Source organism: Marmota marmota, unplaced genomic scaffold (genome assembly GCF_001458135.2).
Source record: "Marmota marmota marmota unplaced genomic scaffold, marMar, whole genome shotgun sequence".
In the NCBI taxonomy this organism is placed as follows: Eukaryota; Metazoa; Chordata; class Mammalia; order Rodentia; family Sciuridae; genus Marmota; species Marmota marmota.
In genome coordinates, this window is record NW_026000143.1 from 754631 (window position 1) to 775566 (window position 20936).

Consider the following 20936-nt stretch of genomic DNA (forward strand, 5'->3'; position numbering starts at 1 on the left):
GGGCGTGCGGTTTACAGGCGGGTGGGCCGTGGTTACAGGCCGGGTGGGCGTGGCACCCGGTGTCCACAACCCGCTGAGCCCGCCTGTCCTGCAGCTTGTGGAGCGGGAGGACTTCGTGGAGGCCGTGAGGGAGGAGGCCGCGGCCGTGGCCTCCCGGCAGGAGACGGACTCCATCCCCCTGGTGGACGACATCCGTTTCCACGTGGCCAGCACCGTGCAGACCTACAGCGCCATCGAGGAGGCCCAGCAGCGGCTGCGGGCCCTGGAGGACCTGCTGGTGTCTATTGGCTTGGACTGTTGAGGCCAGGCCTGTGACCCGGCAGGCCTCCAGATTGGGCCTCCCTCAGGCACGGGCGTGCGTGTGCGTCTGCGCGTGGAGTCTTCTTGCTCCTTGCACACTGAGAGCATCAGGGTGGGCGGAGGGGGCTCGCTGGCCCACCCAGGACCTGGGGAACCCTGGGGGGAGGGTCTCCGTGGCCACAGCCACCTCCTCCCCAATGCACAAACCAGCTTCCAGGACCCCGGGCTGGGCACCACTCAGGAAAAGCCGGGGCAGGGGACTCTGGCCTCTCGGGGCCTCCCTCCCCGGGCATCCGGCCCTGGCCCAGCCCGGTCCTGGCTTGCTTTGACCCTTCCCGCGTGTGGGGCCGGGCGGGAGGGCAGGGCAGCCTGTGTGGTAATAAAGAGTGGCTTCGCGGCAGGTCCCCAGCCTGTGTCAGGGGACAGCTTGGGGAGGGTGGGGGTGGGGGGGCAGCAGAAGTGGGGCCCAGTGCAGAGGCTGGTCAGAGGCTCAAAGCCGACCTGGACGTCTCTGTGGGCCTCAGGCCTCCTTGGCCCTGTCTCTGCCTCCATTGGCCTCTGGCCTCTGACTGTGGTGGGCCTCCTTCCAGGAGGATCATTTTCCCTCAGCCTAGACCCCATCTCCTCTCCAGGGAGCCCCTTGTGGCCCTTCCTACAAGGACTGTGACATTTTAGTCTGATGGCAAAACATTTCCTGTGCAAAGCCGTCCAGGGCCCCAGGAGGTAGTGGGCCATGGGGAAGGAAATGAGGGGGTCAATATGGCGGAACTTCCTGTGGCCACGGAGCCCCCAGTGAGGCCTCTGAGTCCACGAGGCTACTCAGGCTGCATGGTGTGGGGTGAGGGGGCCCAGGGACACAGGACCAGCTGCGGCATTGAGAGGATTTCTGCTTAGTTTCTATAATGTGGATTTTAGGGTTTCAAAACCACATCTGACCCTCATTTAACTTTTTTGGGGGAAGGAGGAAGATACTAGGGATTTAATCCAGGGGTGCTGGGGTGCTCTACCACTGAGCCACAACCCCAGCTCACCACCACCCCCCCTCCCTTTGTTTGAGGTAGGGTCTCAGTAAATTGCTGAGGCTGGCCTCCAACCTGTGATCCTCCTGCCTCAGCCTCCCCTGTTGTGAGGGTTATAGGTCAGGGCCACCCTGTCTGGTTTCACTGCGCCTTCTATCCCGAGTGAAAAGATTTCACAGGTATAAAAATATAAAATATTTATAAAATAAGATAAATATAAAAATAAATCAAGGGGCTGGGGTTGTGGCTCAGTGGTAGAGCACTCACTGAGCAAGGCCCTGGGTTTGACCCTCAGCACCACATAAATGTAAAATAAAGAGATTATGTCCACCTAAAGCCAAAAAATAAAAATATTAAAATAAAATAAAAAATCAGTGGAAAAAAGGCAAATAAAAAACTGAAGAAATAAAGTCTGGCACTAAAATGCAAGGAGGGCTTCTCAAGAAGGAGATCTGGAATGATCAGAGCAGGAGGGACCAAGACAGTGACGCGCAGGTGGGGCCCATGCAGACAGAGGGTCTGTTGAGACACAAGTGGGCCAGGTGCTGTGGCCCACGCCTGTCACCGCAGAGACTCGGGAGGCTGAGGCAGGAGGATCTCGAGTTGGAGGCCAGCCTCAGCCACTTAGGGAGGTCCTGAGCAACTCAGCCAGACCCTGTCTCTAAATAAGATCTGAAAGGGTGACTTGAAGTCAACATGAATCAATAGAACTGTCCCTGCGTTTGGGTACAAGTTGATATCTGGTGTGCCCTGTGATGTTTTTTTTTTTGTTCACATTCATTTTGATTTTTAAAACTATGAGCTTAAAATATTGCTTCTCTTGATAGTGAAGGTTCTTGATGATGAAGGTGCTTGGTCCTCCCTTGAACCTCGTGTCCCCAGTGAGTCCCTCAGTGCCTTGCCCAGCCCTGCCCTGAGTTGTAGTCTCTAAGTGCATAATAATAACTCATCTTTCCACCATCCTATAATTTCTCTTTTTACATATGCTTTTTCTCTGCTGAGAAAACTCCTATGTAACCCTCAATACCCCTCGAGCTGAGCAGACGAAAGATCAAAGGCAGGGCTCAGGCTGCGGCCTGCACACGGGGGTTGGAGGAAGAGGGTCGGGTGTTCTAGCTGGGATCAGGGACAGCAGTGGTCCCTGGGGCAGGAACGTGTCACTTGGGAAGAAGTGGAAGTACCCTGAGAGGTCTTTATATTTTGAGCACCAGAGGGGACATTCTGGCCGGACTTCTCAGATTCTCTCTTCAGGGCCCCAGACCAAGTGGCTTGCAAAACATGAACCTGATGCAAGATGTGAAGTTGTGTCACCGCCCTGACCCATGGCTGGCTCAGTCCCCGTCACTCTGCAAGATGGAACGCCCAGATCGAGAGGTCTGCATTGTCCCCTTGAATGTGTCTCTGCTTTCCTTCTTTTTGGTCCCAGGGATTGATCCCAGGGGTGCTGAACCCCTGAGCCCCGTCCCCAGCCCTTTTAACTTTTTATTTAGACACAGGGTCTCACTGAGTTGCTCAGGGCCTCGCCAAGTGGCTGAGGCCGGCCTCCACCTTGTGATCCTCCTGCCTCAGCCTTCGGAGCTGCTGGGATGACAGGTGTGCGCCCCGTGCCCGGCTCGCTTATGTTTTAACGGTCTCTCTGGCTGTTTGGGGGACAACAGACTCCCTGAGGCCAGCTGGTGTGGGGTGGGGGGACCACTCCTTCAGAGCAAGGGCCGCAGGGGAGCAGGACAGTCCGACCCTGGCCAAGCTCTGGAGGCCACCCACCCACGGAACCCAGAGCGCTGGAGTGTGCATCAGGCTACCAGCCCGACACGGCAGGGCTCACCCAGGACTCCACTGTCCCTCCCAAAAGGGTCCCAGGGCCCCCTCTAAGGGAGGCCTGTCACGTGGGACAGACAGACAGACAGCGTTCAGAAAACATCTGGTTTATTAGGGTTAGCGGTAGCGTACATGGGTTCCTTTAAGAGTTCCAGGCCAATCCACGTTCCCCACTAACAGTACACGGGAGGGATGTGACTTGAGCCGCGGTGACAATGACATACCCGTCCATGGCTTGGAAGATGACCGGGATCCTAATGGATGGATGGCGGCCATCAGCGGCCAGAGGAAGGAAAGCTACTGAGAGACGGTGGGGCCTGGAGGTGGCATGCGGCCAGAGACCTCTGGGGGGGTCCAGAGCGTCCTGAGGGTGGTGGCCCCTGGAACCTTCTAGAAGGTGACGGGGAGCTGCGGTCCGAGGGAGGCTGCCCAGCCCACCCGTCCTCTCTGCCAAGGGACTGGGGCATCGTGGGCTGCTGCCCACTGCCTTGCTACCTGCAGAGGGTGACCTTTACCTAAAAAAGATTTTCAGGCCCCAAACCCAGTTCCCTATGGAGGCCCGTGACCTTGGAGGCCCTGGGGACCATCCCACTCCGGATCAGTGCTGGGCCTAATGTCCAGGCAGGGTTTGGACCAGCTGCATCCTGGGGTCCCCTCCTGGGCTCTGCCCTCCTCTCACCCCTCAAGGCCAAGCCCTGGGGGACCCCGGGGGGACCCAGTATCCCTTCCAACCCCAAGTGCCTCGATGCCGCGGTCCAGGACAGGACCCTGAGGGCCAGAATGTCACCACGGAGCTGTCAATGCCGATGGTGACCCTGGTTCTAGGCTGGCCCAGATTTTTGAAAGACAGAGGGGCACCCAGCATGGGGCACTTCCAGATGTGGCTGATGTGCCACGGATCGAGCCACAGAGGAGGCACGTCCGTGTCCCCTGTCCCCTGTCCCCTCTTCCAGGGTTCACAAGATGGTCCCTCATTTCAGGTCATTTTTTTCTCTCTGGAATATTAGTAACTCATGAACAAGACATATAAGTGGGCCCCCCTTGGTGACTCTGTCAGGGCTTCTATGGAAGGACATCCAGGCGTCCAGGGGGAGCCTCCCGGCCACCCCCCCCAAGAAGGACAGGGCACTCCCGCCACCCCCAAAGAAGAAGGGTCTGAGCCCCCCAGATTCTGAGCTTCCATATTGGGGATCCTGGCAGGAGGAGCATCCCCTCCCCCAAGAGGGGTCCAAAGGGCACCCCGACTTCTCCCTCGCAACCCCGCGGGGTGTCCCCAGCGGCCGAGCTCCCACCCAGGGTTCTAGTTGCACTAACGAGACTTTTGAGGTAACAGCAAGTCCCAAGGTCAAGGTGAAAGAGTTCCCAAGGGCGGGGGGGATCCCCAGTTATTGCTGGCTCACAGGGCGGCCACGGGCAGGGCCAGGGCTGGGGTGGGCACCTGAGAAGCCCAGGTCAGGCTCGGTCCTTGTCTGGGAAACGTTGGGTGACACCCGTTTAGGCCGTGACTGAGCCCTGGGCAGGGGCAGGGGGCATCTGGGTCCCAGCTGTCAGCGGGGGCGGCCAACAACTGCGCTGTAATTCCCTCCTCTGGCCACCAGAGGGCGCTGTGGAGCCAGCCCTGAGATTCCCAGGGTGGCTCTGGGTGGCAGAGAAGGACCATCAGGCCCAGGGGGGCAGCTGCTCCTTGCCAATCAGCCACCCATTCCGATAGTCTCTGCTTTAGAATAGACATTATATATTAGATACTTCATCTGCAATACAACTCTCTCTTATAGCATCGGTGACATTAGTGTCCCCAAAAAAGGCAGCCTCTTTTCTGAGGGGGGAGGGGTACCAGGGATGGAACCCAGGGGGGCTTTAACCCCTGAGCCCCGTCCCCAGCCCTTTTTCTATTTTATTTAGAGACAGGGTCTCGCTGAGTTGCTTAGGGCCTCGCTTTGGCTGAGGCTGGCCTCCACCTTGTGATCCTCCTGCCTCAGCCTCCCGAGGCAGCCTTTTTTTTTTTAGATATCTACAGCACTCAGCGGGGGACCAAGCCTCCCCTGGTAGAGGGAAAGGGGTGCGGGCAGAAGAGCCTCGGTCCATGGCTCAGGGACCTTCCGAGGCCACACGCTACACTGCTGCGTCCTGAAGATTGACCTTGGATTGTAAATCAGCTGGCAAGGTCACGGGTGGCTGCTCATGTGGAGGAAGTGCCAGTCATTTGCTGAGCCTTGGAAGGGCACGTGAGTCTGCCCCAGGAGCTGGCCTGGGTGGGGACACAGGCCACATCGTCACACACCAGAGAAAGGCCACAGAGTCATGGCTGGTCAGAGAGGGCCACTGGGCGGGAGCTTGAGTAGGGGCCAGGGGTGGACACTTCTCCGATTATTGCATCTGGTTTCCTGGGTCACCAGGGATCCCTGGGAACCTCTAGGAGCCGGGAGAGGCGGGCAGAGTCCCTGCATATTTAATTAATTAATTAATTTTTTTTTTTTTGGTCCCAGGGATGGAACCCAGGGGCACTTAACCCCTGAGCCCTGTCCCCAGCCCTTTTTATATTTTTTTTAGAGACAGGGTCTCGCTGAGTCGCTCAGGGCCTTGCTAAGTGGCTGAGGCTGGCCTCCAACTTGCGATCCTCCTGCCTCAGCCTCCGGAGTGGCTAGGATTATAGGCGTGCGCCACCACGCGGGGCCCTGCTTATTTAAGAAAAAAAAAATTTAATAGAGTCCTCTGTGGGAATTACCTGTCACCCTTCTCTTTCTCATTATTACTATTATTATATATATATATATATTTTTTTTTTTTTTGCATAGTGTCTACCCTTTAGGGTAGTTCCAGTGCCTTGTAACCTTATATATGACATAAATTTATTTTTTTTTAAAGTTAACTGCGCCAGGGGTCCCTCCAATTTGGCGATTGGTTGGTTTTTAAGCCACTCTGAAGTAGCCAGCTCTGAGCTCCCTCTGCCCGCTTCCCCCAGGCCATGAGCTGGTCCCTTGGCCAGTGCATTCAGGGCGGGGACCCTCTGGGGACCCCTCTGGGGACAGCCATGGTTATCCTTTGGGAGACCCACATGTTTATTTCATGGAAGACGGAGTTGGTCACTTCCGGAAGCTCTTTGTGGAGGACGTGGTAGGCACCTTCGTAAATCTGCCGTCAGAGGAGACACAGGGGGGGTCAGGGCTACGTCATCAGAAGTGGCAGGTTGTGGGGGTGGGGAGTGGACACATTGGACAGGAGTGGGCAGTGTCCTTAGGGCCAGCTCCCTGTGCCTGGAGCATCTGGCTTTCACTCCCCACCCCCCACCTTTTTTTGAGAGGGAGGGCAGGGTAGGGGACAGGGCCCTGCTAAGCTATGGAGGCTGGCCTCCAATTTGCGATCCTCCTGCCTCAGCCTCCCAAGTCGTTGGGATGATAGGCGGGCGCCACGGCACCGCCGGTGGGGAGGCAGGACCTGTCAGCCGGAATGTCCCCCCGGAGCTGGGATCTGCCCCACTGGTTTCTGGGTCATGTGTCCTGGGGGCTCAGCAGGGGCTCCGCTCCTCATCTGGGGGCTTCCTCCCAGTTCAGTCAAATAAAACTAGCACATCTGTGTCCCCACCTTGAGAGTCTGTCCGAGGCAGCCAGGGCTGTCTCTTGGGTCTAACAGGCCACATAGCCAAGCCTCAGGGCCTGTCCCTGGGAGGTCCCTCGTCCACCCGCAGGGCCACCTCCTGCAGACTGTCAAGTGCCCCAGCATCTCTGTGACTATGTCTCCGGCTGCTGCTGGGCCTGGGGTTGCTGGGGCTGGCACCCAGGGAGGTTGGGGACCATGCATGTCATTGGAACTTGGAAGGGACATTCTCTCTGGACACTGTATTTGTTCAGCAAACAAACAGTGGCAGGATCCAGGTCCTCCCACAGCTCTCCAGGACCTGATTAGACACACCCACAGGGAAGCCCGCCTCCTGCCACGCCCCAGGGCGGGGCTATGGTGTGGGCGGGGCTACACTGTGGGTGTGGCTAAACTGGGACAGGGCTATGCTGTGGGTGGAGTTATGCTGTGGGGCGGGGCTATGATATGGGGTGGGGTTATGATGTGGGTGTGGCTAGGTGGCGGGGAGGGGCTACACTGTGGGCGGGGCTACAGGCTACACTGTAGGCGGGGCGGGGCCGGGCAGCCGCTCACCTTGAGAGTCTTGTCCTGGCTCTTGGCTGACTCCATGAGCAGGTAGGCCCCTTTGCTGTCACACAGGCGGTCTGCGGAGCCCTGGAGCAGCAGGAAGGGCAAGGTCAGCTTGGGGAGGGCTCGCTCCACCCGCGAGACAGCGTTGAGTAGTTGGATCCCAAAGCACACTTTCAGCCCCGCCCGGCAGATGAGAGGGTCCGAGTTGTAAAGCTCAACCTGGAGGAGGGGGGACCAAAAAGAAAAGAAAAAGTCACCATCAGTGCAGGCCGGGGCTCACCCTTGCTAGGCTCAGATCATTTATTTTTTCTTTTTTGGTGTCGGAGAAAACCTCCGGGGTGCTTAACCCCTGAGCCACATCCCCAGCCCTTTTCATGTTTTATTTAGAGACAGGATGTCACTGAGTTGCTAAGTGGCTGAGGCTGGCCTCCACCTGACGATCCTCCTGCCTCAGCCTCCTGAGCTGCTGGGATGACAGGTGTGCACCCCCACACCCAGCCTCAGCAAGTCATTGCCTGGATATGTGGCCTGAGATGGGACATCTGCCCTACAGAATCTGGGTGAGAAGGCTCTAGAAGTGTCTCAAGCCCTGGTGGGTAGGCGTGAGGCCCCAGTGCCCCTTTGCTTACTTTCCCCAGGGCAGGCTGGAGATCTGCCCTGTGGTGTGGTCAGGGTTGGGGCAGAGGGCAGCCCCAGGAGACCCCAGGCCGCCACTGGACTGGGACTCAGGCTCTCGTCGGCCACACCCCCCTTCTGTCACCACCCCTTGCAGGGCCTGGGCCAGAATTCCAGATCCAGGCCAAGAGGGGACCGGCTGTCCTGTGGTCACCCTGCCATCCTGGATTCCGTCCCATGCCAGAGACTGAGCATCGCAGAGCGGACCATTGGTGAAAAGCCACCCGAGTCGGATTAGCCAGTTCCTGCAGCTGAGTGTGTGACTCCCAGCAGCCAAGGCCATCTGTTTGGCAGGCTGTGCTGGGCGGGAGCGGGTCATGGACCTCGGCTGCAGTGCAAGCAGCCCACCAGGGAGGAGAGCTGTAGGGCCACAGAGGAGCCCTGGGCTCAGGATTGCCCAAGTCCTGATGCCTACAGTGATAGCAACGAGAACACCCTGTGCCCAGCCCGGGGCCAGGACAGTGGGTCAGGGACCTGTTGAGTAATAAAAATAAGAACAGCTTTAAAAACAAAACAAAACAAAATAAAGTCTAGTTACACCCGAGCTCTTGCAAAATGCTCAGCCCTAATGTTTGTCTATATAATATCTAATAACGAATTTAACCTCCGTAACTACCTTGACCGAGGCACAGCTATTATTATTGTTGTTGTTGTTGGTATCAGAGATTGAGCCCAGGGGTGCTTCGCCCCTGAGCCCCGTCCCCAGCCCCTTTTTCTATTTTATTTAGAGACAGGGTCTCGCTGAGTTGCTTCGGCCCTTTCTAAGTGGCTGAGGCTGGCCTCCAACTTGCAATCCTCCTGCCTCAGCCTCCCTCAAGCCTCTGGGATGACAGGCGTGTGCCACCGCACCTGGCTTATTATTCATTTTTTGCACATAAGGAAATTAAGGCACAGAGAAGTTTAATAACCCCCCTGTTATGAGTTACCCCAATCCCTGTTTTCTCCTCTAGAACTTTTGATTTTCAGCTGGGTCCACAACTCCCCCAATGGAAGACTACATTCCCCAGCATCCCTTGCAGCAGGGCATGGTCACATGACCATGCTCCAACCAATAGGAGAAGAACAGGAGAGCTGCTGGTACCCTCTGGGTCCCAAGCTGGCCCTGCCTGTGGGTCCTTTAGGGAGGGAGTTGGGCCGTGTGGACCCAGGCTGGGGACACACTGGGACGTGTTGAGCTACAGGATGGGTCCCCTGGTGCTCAGAAGTCACCTGCCAGAGAACTAAGCCCTTTCCTATTCAAGGCACTGTAGTTTGGGGTCCCAGGTCCAGCAGGGTGGCCATGCCCTGGCCAGCTCCCCCCCCCCATCTTGCTGTGTCCACATCCGGGCTCCTCCAGGGCCCTTGGGGGCTCCACCCGCGCCTGCTGTGATTCTCGGCTATAGGTCGGGTGTCCTGTGTCCATTTCCTGAAACTGGCCTGAGACTCTGCCCTGCTTGGAGTCCCCCCAGCGCACCGGCCCCTTGGGGACTCTGCTCCAGGGTTGAATGGCTCTGGCGGCCCAGTGGCTTCCTGCCCTTGGCTTCCTTTCCCATGTCACGTAGACCCTGTTTACACTGCGGCCTGTTCTGGGCCTGGGGAAGGAGCTGCCAGATGTGTGGGGGAAAGGGCAGGCCCGAGAAGGAGGGGAAAGGCCAGGGCCCAGGCCCTCCCTTCCAGATAGTGGCCATGCCAGCCCCATCCCAGCAGCCCTTGAGCATTTAAAATCAAAATCCACCTGAGGCCAGGCGCCCTGGAGCACGCCTATAATCCTGGCAGCTCGGGAGGCCAAGGCAGGAGGATCGCAAGGTGGAGGCCGGCCTCAGCCACTTAGGCACCAGGCAGCTCAGCGAGACTCTGTCTCTAAATAAAATACAAAACAGGGCTGGGGACGGGGCTGCGAGGCCCAAGGCCTCTGGGTTCAGTCCCCAGTACCACCACACGTGCCCCCCGCCCCCCAAAAAAGAAAGGCAAGATCAGAAAAGGTCATAGAGAGACACAAAGAGGCAGAGCTGGGTCCCTCTGAGTCACAGATGTCAACGGACTTGACCGGCAGGAACAAAAGGGGCCCTCATGGGGCGTCCCCAGCCCTCCTGAGACTTTGCTGACTGGGTGCCCACCCACAGGGTGGCAGGGGCGAGATAAAGACTTGGCCTGACTCGGCAGAAACGCCCAGGTCCCTGTTTACCAGGAGCCCGGAGCCCCGTGTTGACATCTCGCTGTCCCCGCGGCCAGCTGCAGTGGACGCCCAGCCGCAGGGGTCGAAATTCCTGACTCAGACCAGAAGGGTAGGGAAGCAGGATGTCACCTTCCCGTCTGCCCTCTGCTGGCGACGGTCTCCTTCTGGATAGGAGAGGGTGTCCCCGGGTGGGCCTCTACTCCCCAGTGGCATGTGACTGACTGAATGAGCACTCTTGCCTCCAAGTGACTTTGTGTTATCCCAAGTTGGGGGCTCTGGGACTTCCTGGGGGACAGGCTGTTTGCATAAACCCACTGCAACTTCTGGGGATTCCTTCTAGAAGGCGCTTCAAAAGCAGAAAAAAAAAAAGAATAATCTGATAACTTGATTCTATAGACTATATCAAAACACCACAAGGTACCCCAAGACATGTACAATTTGGGGGGTGTCCTAGGAATAGAACCCAGAATTACTGTACCCCTGAGCTCCATCCCCAGCCTTTTAAAATTTTACTTATTTATCTTTTTGGAAACAGGATTTTGCTAAATTGTTGAGGCCGGCCTCCCATTTGTGATCCTCCTGTCTCAGCCTCCTGAGTGGGTGGGAGTCCTGAGATCAAACGGTGGGTGACCACCATGGAGACTAGAGCAAGAACCGAGCCAAAGAGGGTGACAAGGAAGCATGGTCGCTTGTCCTGACTGTGACAGTGGGTCTGGCCTTACATGTGTGTCCCTGCCCTGTCTCCCTCCTGAAGTATTGGGATTATTCAGGATCCTGGTGCCGGCTACTTACTTTTTTGCTTAATTAAAGTAACTGATTAATTAATATTTGGTGACCAGGATGAAACCCAGGGGTGCTCTACCACTGAGCTTCATCTCCAGCCCCTTTTATTAGTTCTTCAAAAATGGCTTAAAAGTTGCTTAGCGCCTAAATTGCCGAGGCTGGCCTCGAACTCACGATCCTCCTGCCTCGGCCTCCCAAATTGCTGGGATTACATGCAGGCACCACCACCACCACACACCCAGCTTAAAAGGACATCCCAGCAGCTGGGGAGGCTGAGGCAGGAGGATCGCCGGATGGAGGCCAGCCTCAGCCACTTAGCAAGTCCCTGTCTCAAAAAAATAAAAATGGGGTGGGGACGGGGCTCCGTGGTCGAGCACCCCTGGGTTCAATTCCATGCCTCTCCTGGGTTCAGAGAATGGTTCTCTCAGCTCTGCCTCGGTGACAGTGACAGAGGCCTGGGGACAGTGACAGAGGCCTGATCCTTGATTCTGGAAGCGTCTGCAGTAGCGGTGGGGCTGAGCCGGTCCCCACCTATGCACATGGAGGGAGGCGGAGGGGGGCTTCTCTCAGCTGCTGGGCTTCCAGAACTTTCCATCTGGCCGGCCTGGGTGACCGTAGCTGTGACAGAAGGCAGGGCCAGGGCCTCTCCGGGTGTTTAGAGAACAGAGATTTGGTCCTGGGCACAAATCGCCTCCATCTGTAAATGGTAGATGTCCCCAGGGCCACGTGTGCTCAAAATGGGGGTCTCTCTCTTCCCGTTTCTACCCAGGGCCCGGGGGGGGGGACAGGGATGGGGGCAGTTCATTCCACTTGACATTGGGCGGCGACCAAGGATTTGAAGGCGTCCCAGGCCAGAGAACTAGCTGGAATGGCATTCGAGGATTTTCAAGGTGGGAGGGAATTCGATACAGCGTGAAAAACCCCATTGTTAGCAGCGGAATGATTAAGATGTCAGGAGCCTTATTTTTTCTTTTATTTTTTTTTTTAATTTTTGGTGCCAGGGACTGAACCCAGGGGCACTTGACCCCGGAGCCCCATCCCCAGCCCTTTTTTGGTATTTTATTTAGAGACAGGGTCTCGCTGAGTGGCTGAGGGCTTTGCTAAGTGGCTGAGGCTGGCCTCCAAACTCATGATCCTCCTGCCTCAGCCTCCCAATCCACTGGGCTGTCTGTCGTCTTTAATTTCTGATTAGGGAACCCTAGAACAAGGGCCCGAACAGTGACCTCTTGTTTCCCAGAGCTGCCCAAGAGCATTGGGCCCTGAGGAGACAGACCCAGGCTCCCATCCTTACTTAGTTGCTGTGTGTTTTGGGGGAGGGTGACTTGCCCTCTCTGGGCCCGAGCTTCCACATCTGCAAAGAAGAATCCAAAGGCTGACTTCGGCAGGTTCTGAGGGGACCCCAAAGGCTACAGTGTCTTGCATGGAAGAAGAAGGATGCCATTGATTGTCCCCTGGGTGGTGTTGGGACAATAAGAAGGTATACCCGCCTCCCACGGAGACGGTCAGCCGGGGGCTCCTTGTAACAGGAGGATCAAACACACCAGCAGGAAAAGAGGCATCCAGGAGCAGGCCTGTCCATCCAATGAGCTCAAATCTCCGCCCTTGCCCTCTGGCCGGCTGTGCCACCTTTGATAGGTGACTTGACCTCTCTGGGCCTCCATTTTTCTCATCTGTGAAATGGGGGGAAGGCAGCTCCCCCGCCTGTCGGGATCCAATCAGACTCCACGTTGGGCTTCCCTCTTTCTGGAACTTGAGGTTCTGCCTTTTTTCCACGGGGAGATTCTGCTTTTCAGAATGATTTTTTCCCCCCTTTGTTCAAATGGTCATTCAGAAAGGTCCTAGGTCTGCGGCCGCTCGAGGCTGGCCTCTGGTGAGGGAGACTGGCCCCGGGTGCCATTCTGCTGAGGCTGGCCTCCCACTTGCGATCCTCCCCCTCATGCCCCACTCCTTTTCCCGGACACAATAACCTGCTCTTGGACAACCAGCCAATGAGAATCACCCGCTGAAGCCAGGTGTGGGGGCCCACACCTGTCACCCCAGGGACTCAGGAGGCTGAGGCAGGAGGATGGTGATTTCGAGGCCAAGCCTCAGCCATTTAGCAAGGCCCTAAGCATCTTAGAGAGACCCTGTCTGCAATTAAAAACTAATTTTTTCCAAGGGCTGGGGATGTGGCTCTGGTGGTAAAGTAACCCTGGGCTAGATCCCCAATTTAAAAAAAAAAAAAAAAAATCCCTGAGACTTTTGTTGAAAAGAGACACTGGCTTTTTGACGGAGGTTGCTCGGGTACAATTGCCAGTGGCCACCTTTCCTTCCATTTAGGAAAAGCCTTTCTGGGAATGAAGCCAGACCAGGGTGGGATGAGAATTGGGGAGAACCAAGGTGGTGAATAGGATTTTTGGATCTCCTGGATACAGCCATGCCTGAAGCCCTTAGTTCTCTTTTCGAATCAATCCTTCCTTTGGCTTAAGTGACAGAGCAGCAGAAATCCAAGGACAGACCCAAACTTGGATTTCTCCAGGGTGAGGGGTTGCTGCCTTCACCTCTAGTTACACCGACCCCAAGTCCCCCCCCCACCCCCGATTTTCCGAAAGACTCACCTCTGTCTTGTTCCGGGAGAGGACGCTGGAATCGATGGGCCCCAGGGACATGTTTGGCAGGACAAGGTTGAGCACTTTCGCAGCGAGGACCTAGGCGGGGAGGCGAAACGTGAGTCCCATGTGGCATCGACGCCCCCCTCTTCCTGAGGGACAGGCTACAAGTCCCATTAAGGACCGCGAGACCCAAATTGCACATCAGCCTCCGCCGATCTCCAGAGTCTCCACCCTGGACTCTGTGGGGTGGCTTTTCCCACAAGTCGCTCGTTGGCTGCGACCTTGAATGATTTGCTGCACCCCAGTCCCTTTTGGGGGGGTCCCACAAATACCTAGCAGGGACAGAGGCATCCAGATCAATTGGGGATGGATGAAAACAGGGGTTGGCGACCCCTGTATGCACAAGCCCAGGCACACAGTTGGTGCTTCCTATATGCTCACTGAACTTGAACCTGACTCGGGTCCAAGTCCCCCTCTCCTCCCCCATCTCTCTCTCTCTCCTTTGGGGATCTCGAGTGTCCCCAGGGGCAAAGAGCCCCGGGTCTCACACCGTCTGCCTGCAGAGAGGACAGTTCCCATCCTCGGTGACACTTGGGGAAGGGGAGGGGCTGTTTCAAAAGTGAGGTGCCAAATGCCGGAATTGGAGTCCGAGGGAAGGTGGGAGCCACAGGCAGCACTGGAGGCGCAGCAGGGCGCAGGGCCGCGGCGGGCAGTGCGCATGTGCGCCTTGGAACCAGCTTGCACGGGCCTGTCGCCTGTCCTAGCAGGTACCCTAACCTCACGTCAGACTCAGGTGGCCTCCCCCTGCCACTGAGGATGCTGAACCTCCCTGCACCCCGACGGTGCGGTGGTGCAGGCCTGCCATCCCAGTGGCTGGGGAGGCTGAGGCAGGAGGATCCCAAGTGGGAGGCCAGCCTCAGCAAAAGCAAGGCGCTCAGCAACTCAGCGAGACCCTGTCTCTAAATAAAATACAAAATAGGGCTTGGGGGGTGGCTCAGTGGTTGAGTGCCCCTGAGCTCAATCTCTGGGAACAACAACAACAAAAAAGATTTGGATCTTTTTCAACGTGGACGGGACATCTCTGAATTCACAGAACCAGATGGTCCTTGGAGAACCTAGATTCTGGAGGTGGGAATGGGCAAAAGATCTAAATTCAGGGCACTTTCAAAAGGTAGAAGATCCGATAATGAAGAAAACAAAACAGCAGGTCATTGCAGAGAGTGAACAGACCCCCTGTAACCTTTATTAGACTCCAACTGCATACAGGTGGACCTTCTGGGGAACTGTGTGTCTTCTGGGGCCTCATTATTGGGAGAGAATTGAGGATATGTTTTTTCCAGTACTGGACTCAGGAAGGCCACAGGAGATTGGGGTGATCGATAGCCAGATGCCAGGCTCCCAGACACTGACCCCTGTCTGGCCAATCTGGCTGCCCACTTCCTTCCTGTCCCCAGATTAGGTGGGCCATGAGCCAGGAGAAGTCTGAGCGCAGGGCTGACCGCCTCAGCCCTGACCCCGTGACAGAGGAGGAGCGGAGAGAGACCGGGCAGCGCCTGCTCCACTTTATAGGTCCCACCACCAGATCCCTCCTTTGCCAGCCGGCCCCGATTTTGAAGCCCGTCACCTGATTTTTTGCAAGGACCTGGGCACGGGAATCCTGGTCCATCTTTACAATTTGGTCATTTGCAAAGGAGACACACTTACCTTCACCCTTGAACCTAGGTCCCTGCTGGGGGCACCACTCAAGCCAAAATGTCTACGCCCCAAAGTGCCAACACCTCACAATGCGGGCTCTCATTGAAGGGATGGCAGTCTAGACAGTTGGCTTTTAAGAAAACAAGTTCTTGCCAGATGTGGAGACGCACACCCATGATCTCAGCCGCTCGGGAGGCCGAGGCAGGAGGATCGCAAGGTGGAGGCCAGCCTCGGCCACTGAGCGAGGCCCTGAGCAACTCAGCGAGACCCTGTCTCTAAATAAAATAGAAAAAGGGGCTGGGGACGGGGCTCAGGGGTGAAGCACCCTAGGGTTCAATCCCTGGTACCCCAAAATAAAACCCCAAGCCAGAGTGGAGAGCAGGGAAGGGTGTGGAGGCCAGGAGTTGAGGACGGCAGCACCTCCACCCAGAGAGAGAGAGAGAGAGAGAGCACCGTGGAGGTCGATCAGATGGCCACTGCTCTCTGCCCTCCTTGGGGGAAAAAAAAAATCTCCCAGAGTGTCCATCCCTGATTGTGAGAGCCCCATCACCGCTTCCCAAGAGAAGGTTCCGGAAGCCTGACCAGGGTATTGCTCACCCATAAGAAAAGTGGGATCCAAACCATTACCAATCTCGATGTGTTTTCCACCAAGTCTGTGAATATCTTCGGGTGATCCTGTCGGGGACGGAGAGCGCCTTGGGCCCAGCTCGGGAGAAAAGGTCCCCAGACGGGCCCCATGGCTGACATGAGGTCCCCACCGTCCCCCGGACCCCGACAGACAGGTGAGGTCAGGTCTGGTGCAGCCACAGGGAGGGTGTCCAGGGAGTAGCCACCCCCCAACCGGACGAGCAGGCGGTGCGATGGGATGGACGGTCAGACTCGGAGGCCAGGCGGGTGGACCTGGCTCTGTGTCCACGAGGGTGCCTCTGACCCTCGGTCTCCTCGTCTATACAATGGGGCTCATCCAACCAGCCTCGAATGAGGGCTGGGCCTACTGCCCAGGACACTCTCCCCGACTCCCTTTCCGGCTCCTGACCCTGAGAAGAACAGCTCAGAGACTTTCTTGTTGGTCGACTGAACAAGTGACTGCAGTGCTCAAGTGGACGCTCCTGGTCCTGGGAACACGAGAGACACCCACTTACTGGTCCCAGAGTTTTCATGGCGCCCACCACTCAGGCTTCTGCCCGCAGAGGCCTCACCAGGAGGACAGGATTGCCACGGCCTTCTCCTAAGGAGGTTCTGCAAAACCGACCTGCGCAGAGAAGGCCGGGTCTTCACGCCTTTTATGGGGACAGCGTCATGACCAGGGCCACCCGTGACGCGGCAGGACACTGTGAGGCTCAAGTCAGACTGACTCTCTTTTCTTGGTCCCAGGGATTGAACCCAGGGACACTTGACCCCTGAGCCCCGTCCGTCCCCAACCCAAAAGGTTGTTATTTAGAGACAGGGTCTCGCTGAGTTGCTGAGGCTGGCCTCCATCTTGCGATCCTCCTGCCTCAGCCTCCCCGGCTGCTGGGATGGCAGGTGTGACCACTGCGCCTGGCAGGATTTTCCTCAGGTAAAACTACGCCTGACGCCTCCCCGGGAAGGACTGGGCACTCGTTCCAAGATGTAGGACAAGGGGTCACTACACCGTTGACTTTCTGGGTCGTGATGATGGAACCACAGACGTCTAGCGACCCAGCGCAGAGTTATCAGGGCAGGGGCCACAGCAGGAGAAGGACCGCCGCTCATGGCTGTTGCTAGATGGGCGCCCGAGGAACTTCCTGATCCGGGGCCTAAACATGGACGTGCACCTGGGGAACTTCCTGTCCGGGGGCCTAAACATGGACGTGCACCTGGGGAACTTCCTGATCCGGGGCCTAAACATGGACATGCGCCTGGGGAACTTCCTGATCCGGGGGCCTAAACATGGACGTGCGCCTGGGGAACTTCCTGATCCGGGGCCTAAACATGGACGTGCACCCAGCCTGGCTGGGGACGGGGACATCTTGCGACGCTGGCTGCCCCAGATCCTCAGGGACCTCACGCGGGGGACAGTGGTTGACCTGATTCTCCTCTGGCCGCTGACCCTCAGCCCCCGGGGTCTGCCCAGGGAGGTTCAGGGGGCCCCTGTGACCTGCTGCTCCTTATCCACCGACGTCCTGGGCGAGCCCAGGTCAGGACTCTGAGGGACATCTCCTGGATGGACAGCCGGCGGGGACTTCGCCTCTGTCCCCAGGCCTCGGACACCGGATGATCCCTCCCAGAGACAGAAAATAACCCCACACCGCCCAGGACTTGCTTTAGAGCTTTTGCTTCTGACATTTTCAGAAAAAAAAAAAAAATTCCAGAAATTTTTGCTGCCACCTTCTTTGTGAAGCCAGTTTTTCAACAGGGACAATATTCCAGGGACCCGAGTCCCTGTCCTCATTGTCTCTTCTTCTGGGCTAAATGTAGCTCAGCTTGTTGTTGAAAAAGGAGGCTCCGTGTAAGAACCAGATGGTGGTGCGATTTGGGGGGTTGGGGGCGATCAGGAGCCCTCATTTCAGGGGGATGGGGCTGGCCATTTTCCACGTGGCTCTCTGTTCTCTGACTGGGTGTCTGGAGTTGCCCACCTCGAATAACTGGGGCTCAGGAGGCTGAGGCAGGAGGATCGCAAGGTGGAGGCCAGCCTCTACAACTTAGCCAGGCCCTGAGCAGCCCAGTGAGACCCTGTCTCTAAATACAATAGAAAAAGGGCTGGGGACGGGGTTCAGGGCTTAAGCACCCCTGGGTTCAGTCCCTGGTATATATATATTTAAAAAATAAAAAAATAAACATGGGGACTTGCCCACGTACACCAGCCACGTCCCCAGGCCTTTTTTACTTTTTATGTTGAGACAGGGTCTTGCTAAGTGGCGGAGGCTGGCCTCCAACCTGCGATCCTCCTGCCTCAGCCTCCTGAGCTGCTGGGATGACAGGCGTGGGCCCCTGGGCCTGGCTAAACCAATTATTCTCCAAACTTTTAAAATTAATATTTAAAAAAAAAAAGAGAGAGATTCTGAAGTGGTTTCACGAGTGTTTCAGAGGAGACCAGAGCGTGTATCCAGGGTATCCACATCCCCTCGCCCTGGGGACGGGCTAGACCAATGAATCTGACACTGTCCGTCACAATTGCCAAAGACCAGCAGCAGCAACAGATTTCTGGGGTGGGGTGGCGGGGAGAGGAGGGCCATCAGGTCCGGGGCGAAGAGAAATCTCATTTGTCCTGGTTAATCAGAGGAGACCCCTGGTTCCCCGGGGAAAGCCGGCTCCTGATTTGACAAGGTGAGATCTATTAGCGCGAGTCTCTGAGAGGTCACAGTGCTGGCTCTGCCCAGAAGTGTCACTTCTGCGGGTCAGTGCCTGGGGTCCCATGGGAGGCTGGGAGGGAACCTCAGTGTCATAGTCTCTCTGCTACCCCTTCCGTGAAGAGCCCTCTGGTCCTGGCTTTTCTCCAGGGGAGAAACATCCATTTTCTTCTATGTAGGAGGGGAGACCTCCTACAAGGGGATGGTCAGCCTCCACCCCCCAGCCTCAAATTCCAAACCAGCCAGGGAGGGTCCTGGACACTCCCTTGCCTTTCCCAGCCCTAAAACACTGTCCAGGATCTTTGCACAGAATGCACTTGGCATGCCGTGAGCTTCACCGTTCTTCAAAAACCCAAATCAGGGGCGCAGTGGCCCACGCCTGTCATCCCAGCCGCTCGGGAGGCTGAGGCAGGAGGATCGCCAGGTGGAGGCCAGCCTCAGCCACTTAGGCCCTGAGCAACTCAGCGAGACCCTGTGTCTAAATAAAATATTTTTAAAAAGGGCTGGGGATGGGGGCTCCGGGGTGAAGCACCCCCTGAGTTCAGACCCTAGTACCAGAAAAGTAAAAATAAAAATCACATGAAATAGGATGGAACTCGCTCCGTCTGCTGTGGTCCCCATCTTATCTCATTGAGATAAGAAGCCTGGGATGATCGGGCGTCCTGTAGGTTAATCACAGTCGTTATGGGAAGTGTCAAGCAGGGCGCACGTCCCTCGTGCATTTCAATGATGGAGTGCTCTGGAGGTGCGTTAGCGGTGGAGCCCAGGGACCCCGGTGACGGGCCTCCACTGCTACTGAGAGAGACTAGCAGCGGTGACGTCCTTCAAATGGGCTCAAAATTCAGTGTGAATCAAGTGCCTCGTTCTCTGGTTGAACTGTCAGTTTCCAGGGCTCCCTTCGGCCCAACCCATTCCCATTTTAGATGGCTGAGGTCCTCTGTGACCTATGAGAACCTGACCCTGGCTCTAGGGGTGGCAGGATCAGGCCTGTGGATGTGGATTAGAAAATAAAAACTATATATATATATTTTTTTGGTACCAGGGACTGAACCCAGGGGCACTTAACCCCTGAGTCCCATCCGCAGCCCTTTTTTCTATTTTATTTAGAGACAGGGTCTCGCTGAGTGGCTCAGGGCCTCACTCTGTGGCTGAGGCTGGCCTCCGACTTGCGATCCTCCTGCCTCGGCCTCCCAAGCGGCTGGGATCAAGTGGCCCCACGGAGAGGGGACTGGTTTCCTCTCCTTCCCCAGAAGGCAGGTGATGTCCTATGCCTGGTCCAGAGAATCCCGGCGACCCCAGCCCCCGCCCGGCACGTGCTAATCCCCAATGAACCCATGAGAGTCATTAGGGACAGAGAGGAACTAGAGAGAACAGACACCCTTCTTGGTGGCCATTAGCAATCGCTGAGAATTGCCCTCGCTGTGCATTTTCTGTCCAAGTGGGTGAAGGTTCTGTTCCCCAAAAATAATAACAATAATAATAAAAATAGCTCAAGCCTTGCCTGTGAGTGACGGCAAGCCGACGTCACTTTGGGGACAGATGACACACAGAAGCCCATTCTCCTTTGCAACTTGGCAGAAAGAACCGGCGCAGAGCAGGAAAGGTCTCTCTCTCTCCTTTGTTTTTGGGGGAAACGCAGCAGCTGACTTTAGAGGTTATAGGTCCCCAGGGGCACGAGGATCTTTGTGCACACTTTGGCACCTTCGCGTGTGAAGCCTGAGGACGAGTGGCCCTTGGCCCTGTGACCCAGCCTCTAGCTCTAAATGCACAGGACGGCATGCACGTCCCGGGGGACCGCGGGGGCCCGCACACACCCCCCCCAGAAAGTCCTTTACCTTGAAAGTCGACGCAGACTCGGGATTGGCCAGAACCAGGGGTGAGATGAGGACCATCCCGGAGAAGTGGCCCGGCCTCTCTGCTGCTGTAAGGATCACAATGGCGCCTCCCTGAAAAGCCAAAGTGGCAGAGACAGGGTCTCGCTGAGTTGCTCAGGGGCTAAGTGGCTGAGGCTGGCCTCCAAATTGCAATCCTCCTGCCTCAGCCTCCAGGAGCTGCTGGGGTGACAGGGGTGGTGAGCCTCTCATCAGGGGCTGGGTCTGCTTACCATGGAGTGGCCCAGGAGGAAGACAGGGAGGCTGGGGTAGTCCTTCTGCATGACATCCACGTGCTGTAGCACATCCCTGACGAAAACGTGGAAGTCAGACACCACCATCCTCTCCCCTTCGCTCTGCCCGTGGCCAACTGCAGAAGGAGCCAGAGAGAAAAGAAAGCCCGCTGAGTCCTTGAACCCATCAACGCATCATCTCATTTAACCAATTCCCAATTTTTTTCAATATATCATCTCATTTAACAGATCCTCCCCCCCAAGGATCAAACCCAAGCTTCTCTGCTAATTATTATTATTATTATTTATTTATTTATTATTATTATTTTTTTTTTTTTT

At 56.5% G+C, this 20936-nt stretch overlaps 2 protein-coding genes across 2 annotated transcripts in view; one reads left to right on the forward strand and one right to left on the reverse strand.

Annotated features, from left to right (window-relative positions):
- Positions 1–708, forward strand: part of Abtb1 (ankyrin repeat and BTB domain containing 1) — a 10398-nt gene extending 9690 nt beyond the window's left edge. Inside the window, exon 5 of the mRNA XM_048786253.1 lies at positions 95–708. Coding sequence (XP_048642210.1) covers positions 95–301 — 207 coding nt within the window. The 3' untranslated portion in view covers positions 302–708. The remainder of the gene's footprint in view (positions 1–94) is intronic.
- A 2520-nt stretch (positions 709–3228) lies between these two features.
- On the reverse strand, positions 3229–20780 carry Mgll (monoglyceride lipase; the record flags this gene model as incomplete). Its single annotated transcript, XM_015506742.2, has 5 exons — positions 3229–6269; positions 7287–7502; positions 13494–13583; positions 20329–20439; positions 20598–20780. Coding segments are annotated over 5 exons (741 nt in total), but the record flags the coding sequence as incomplete, so codon positions are not given.
- Between the last annotated feature and the right edge of the window lie 156 nt (positions 20781–20936).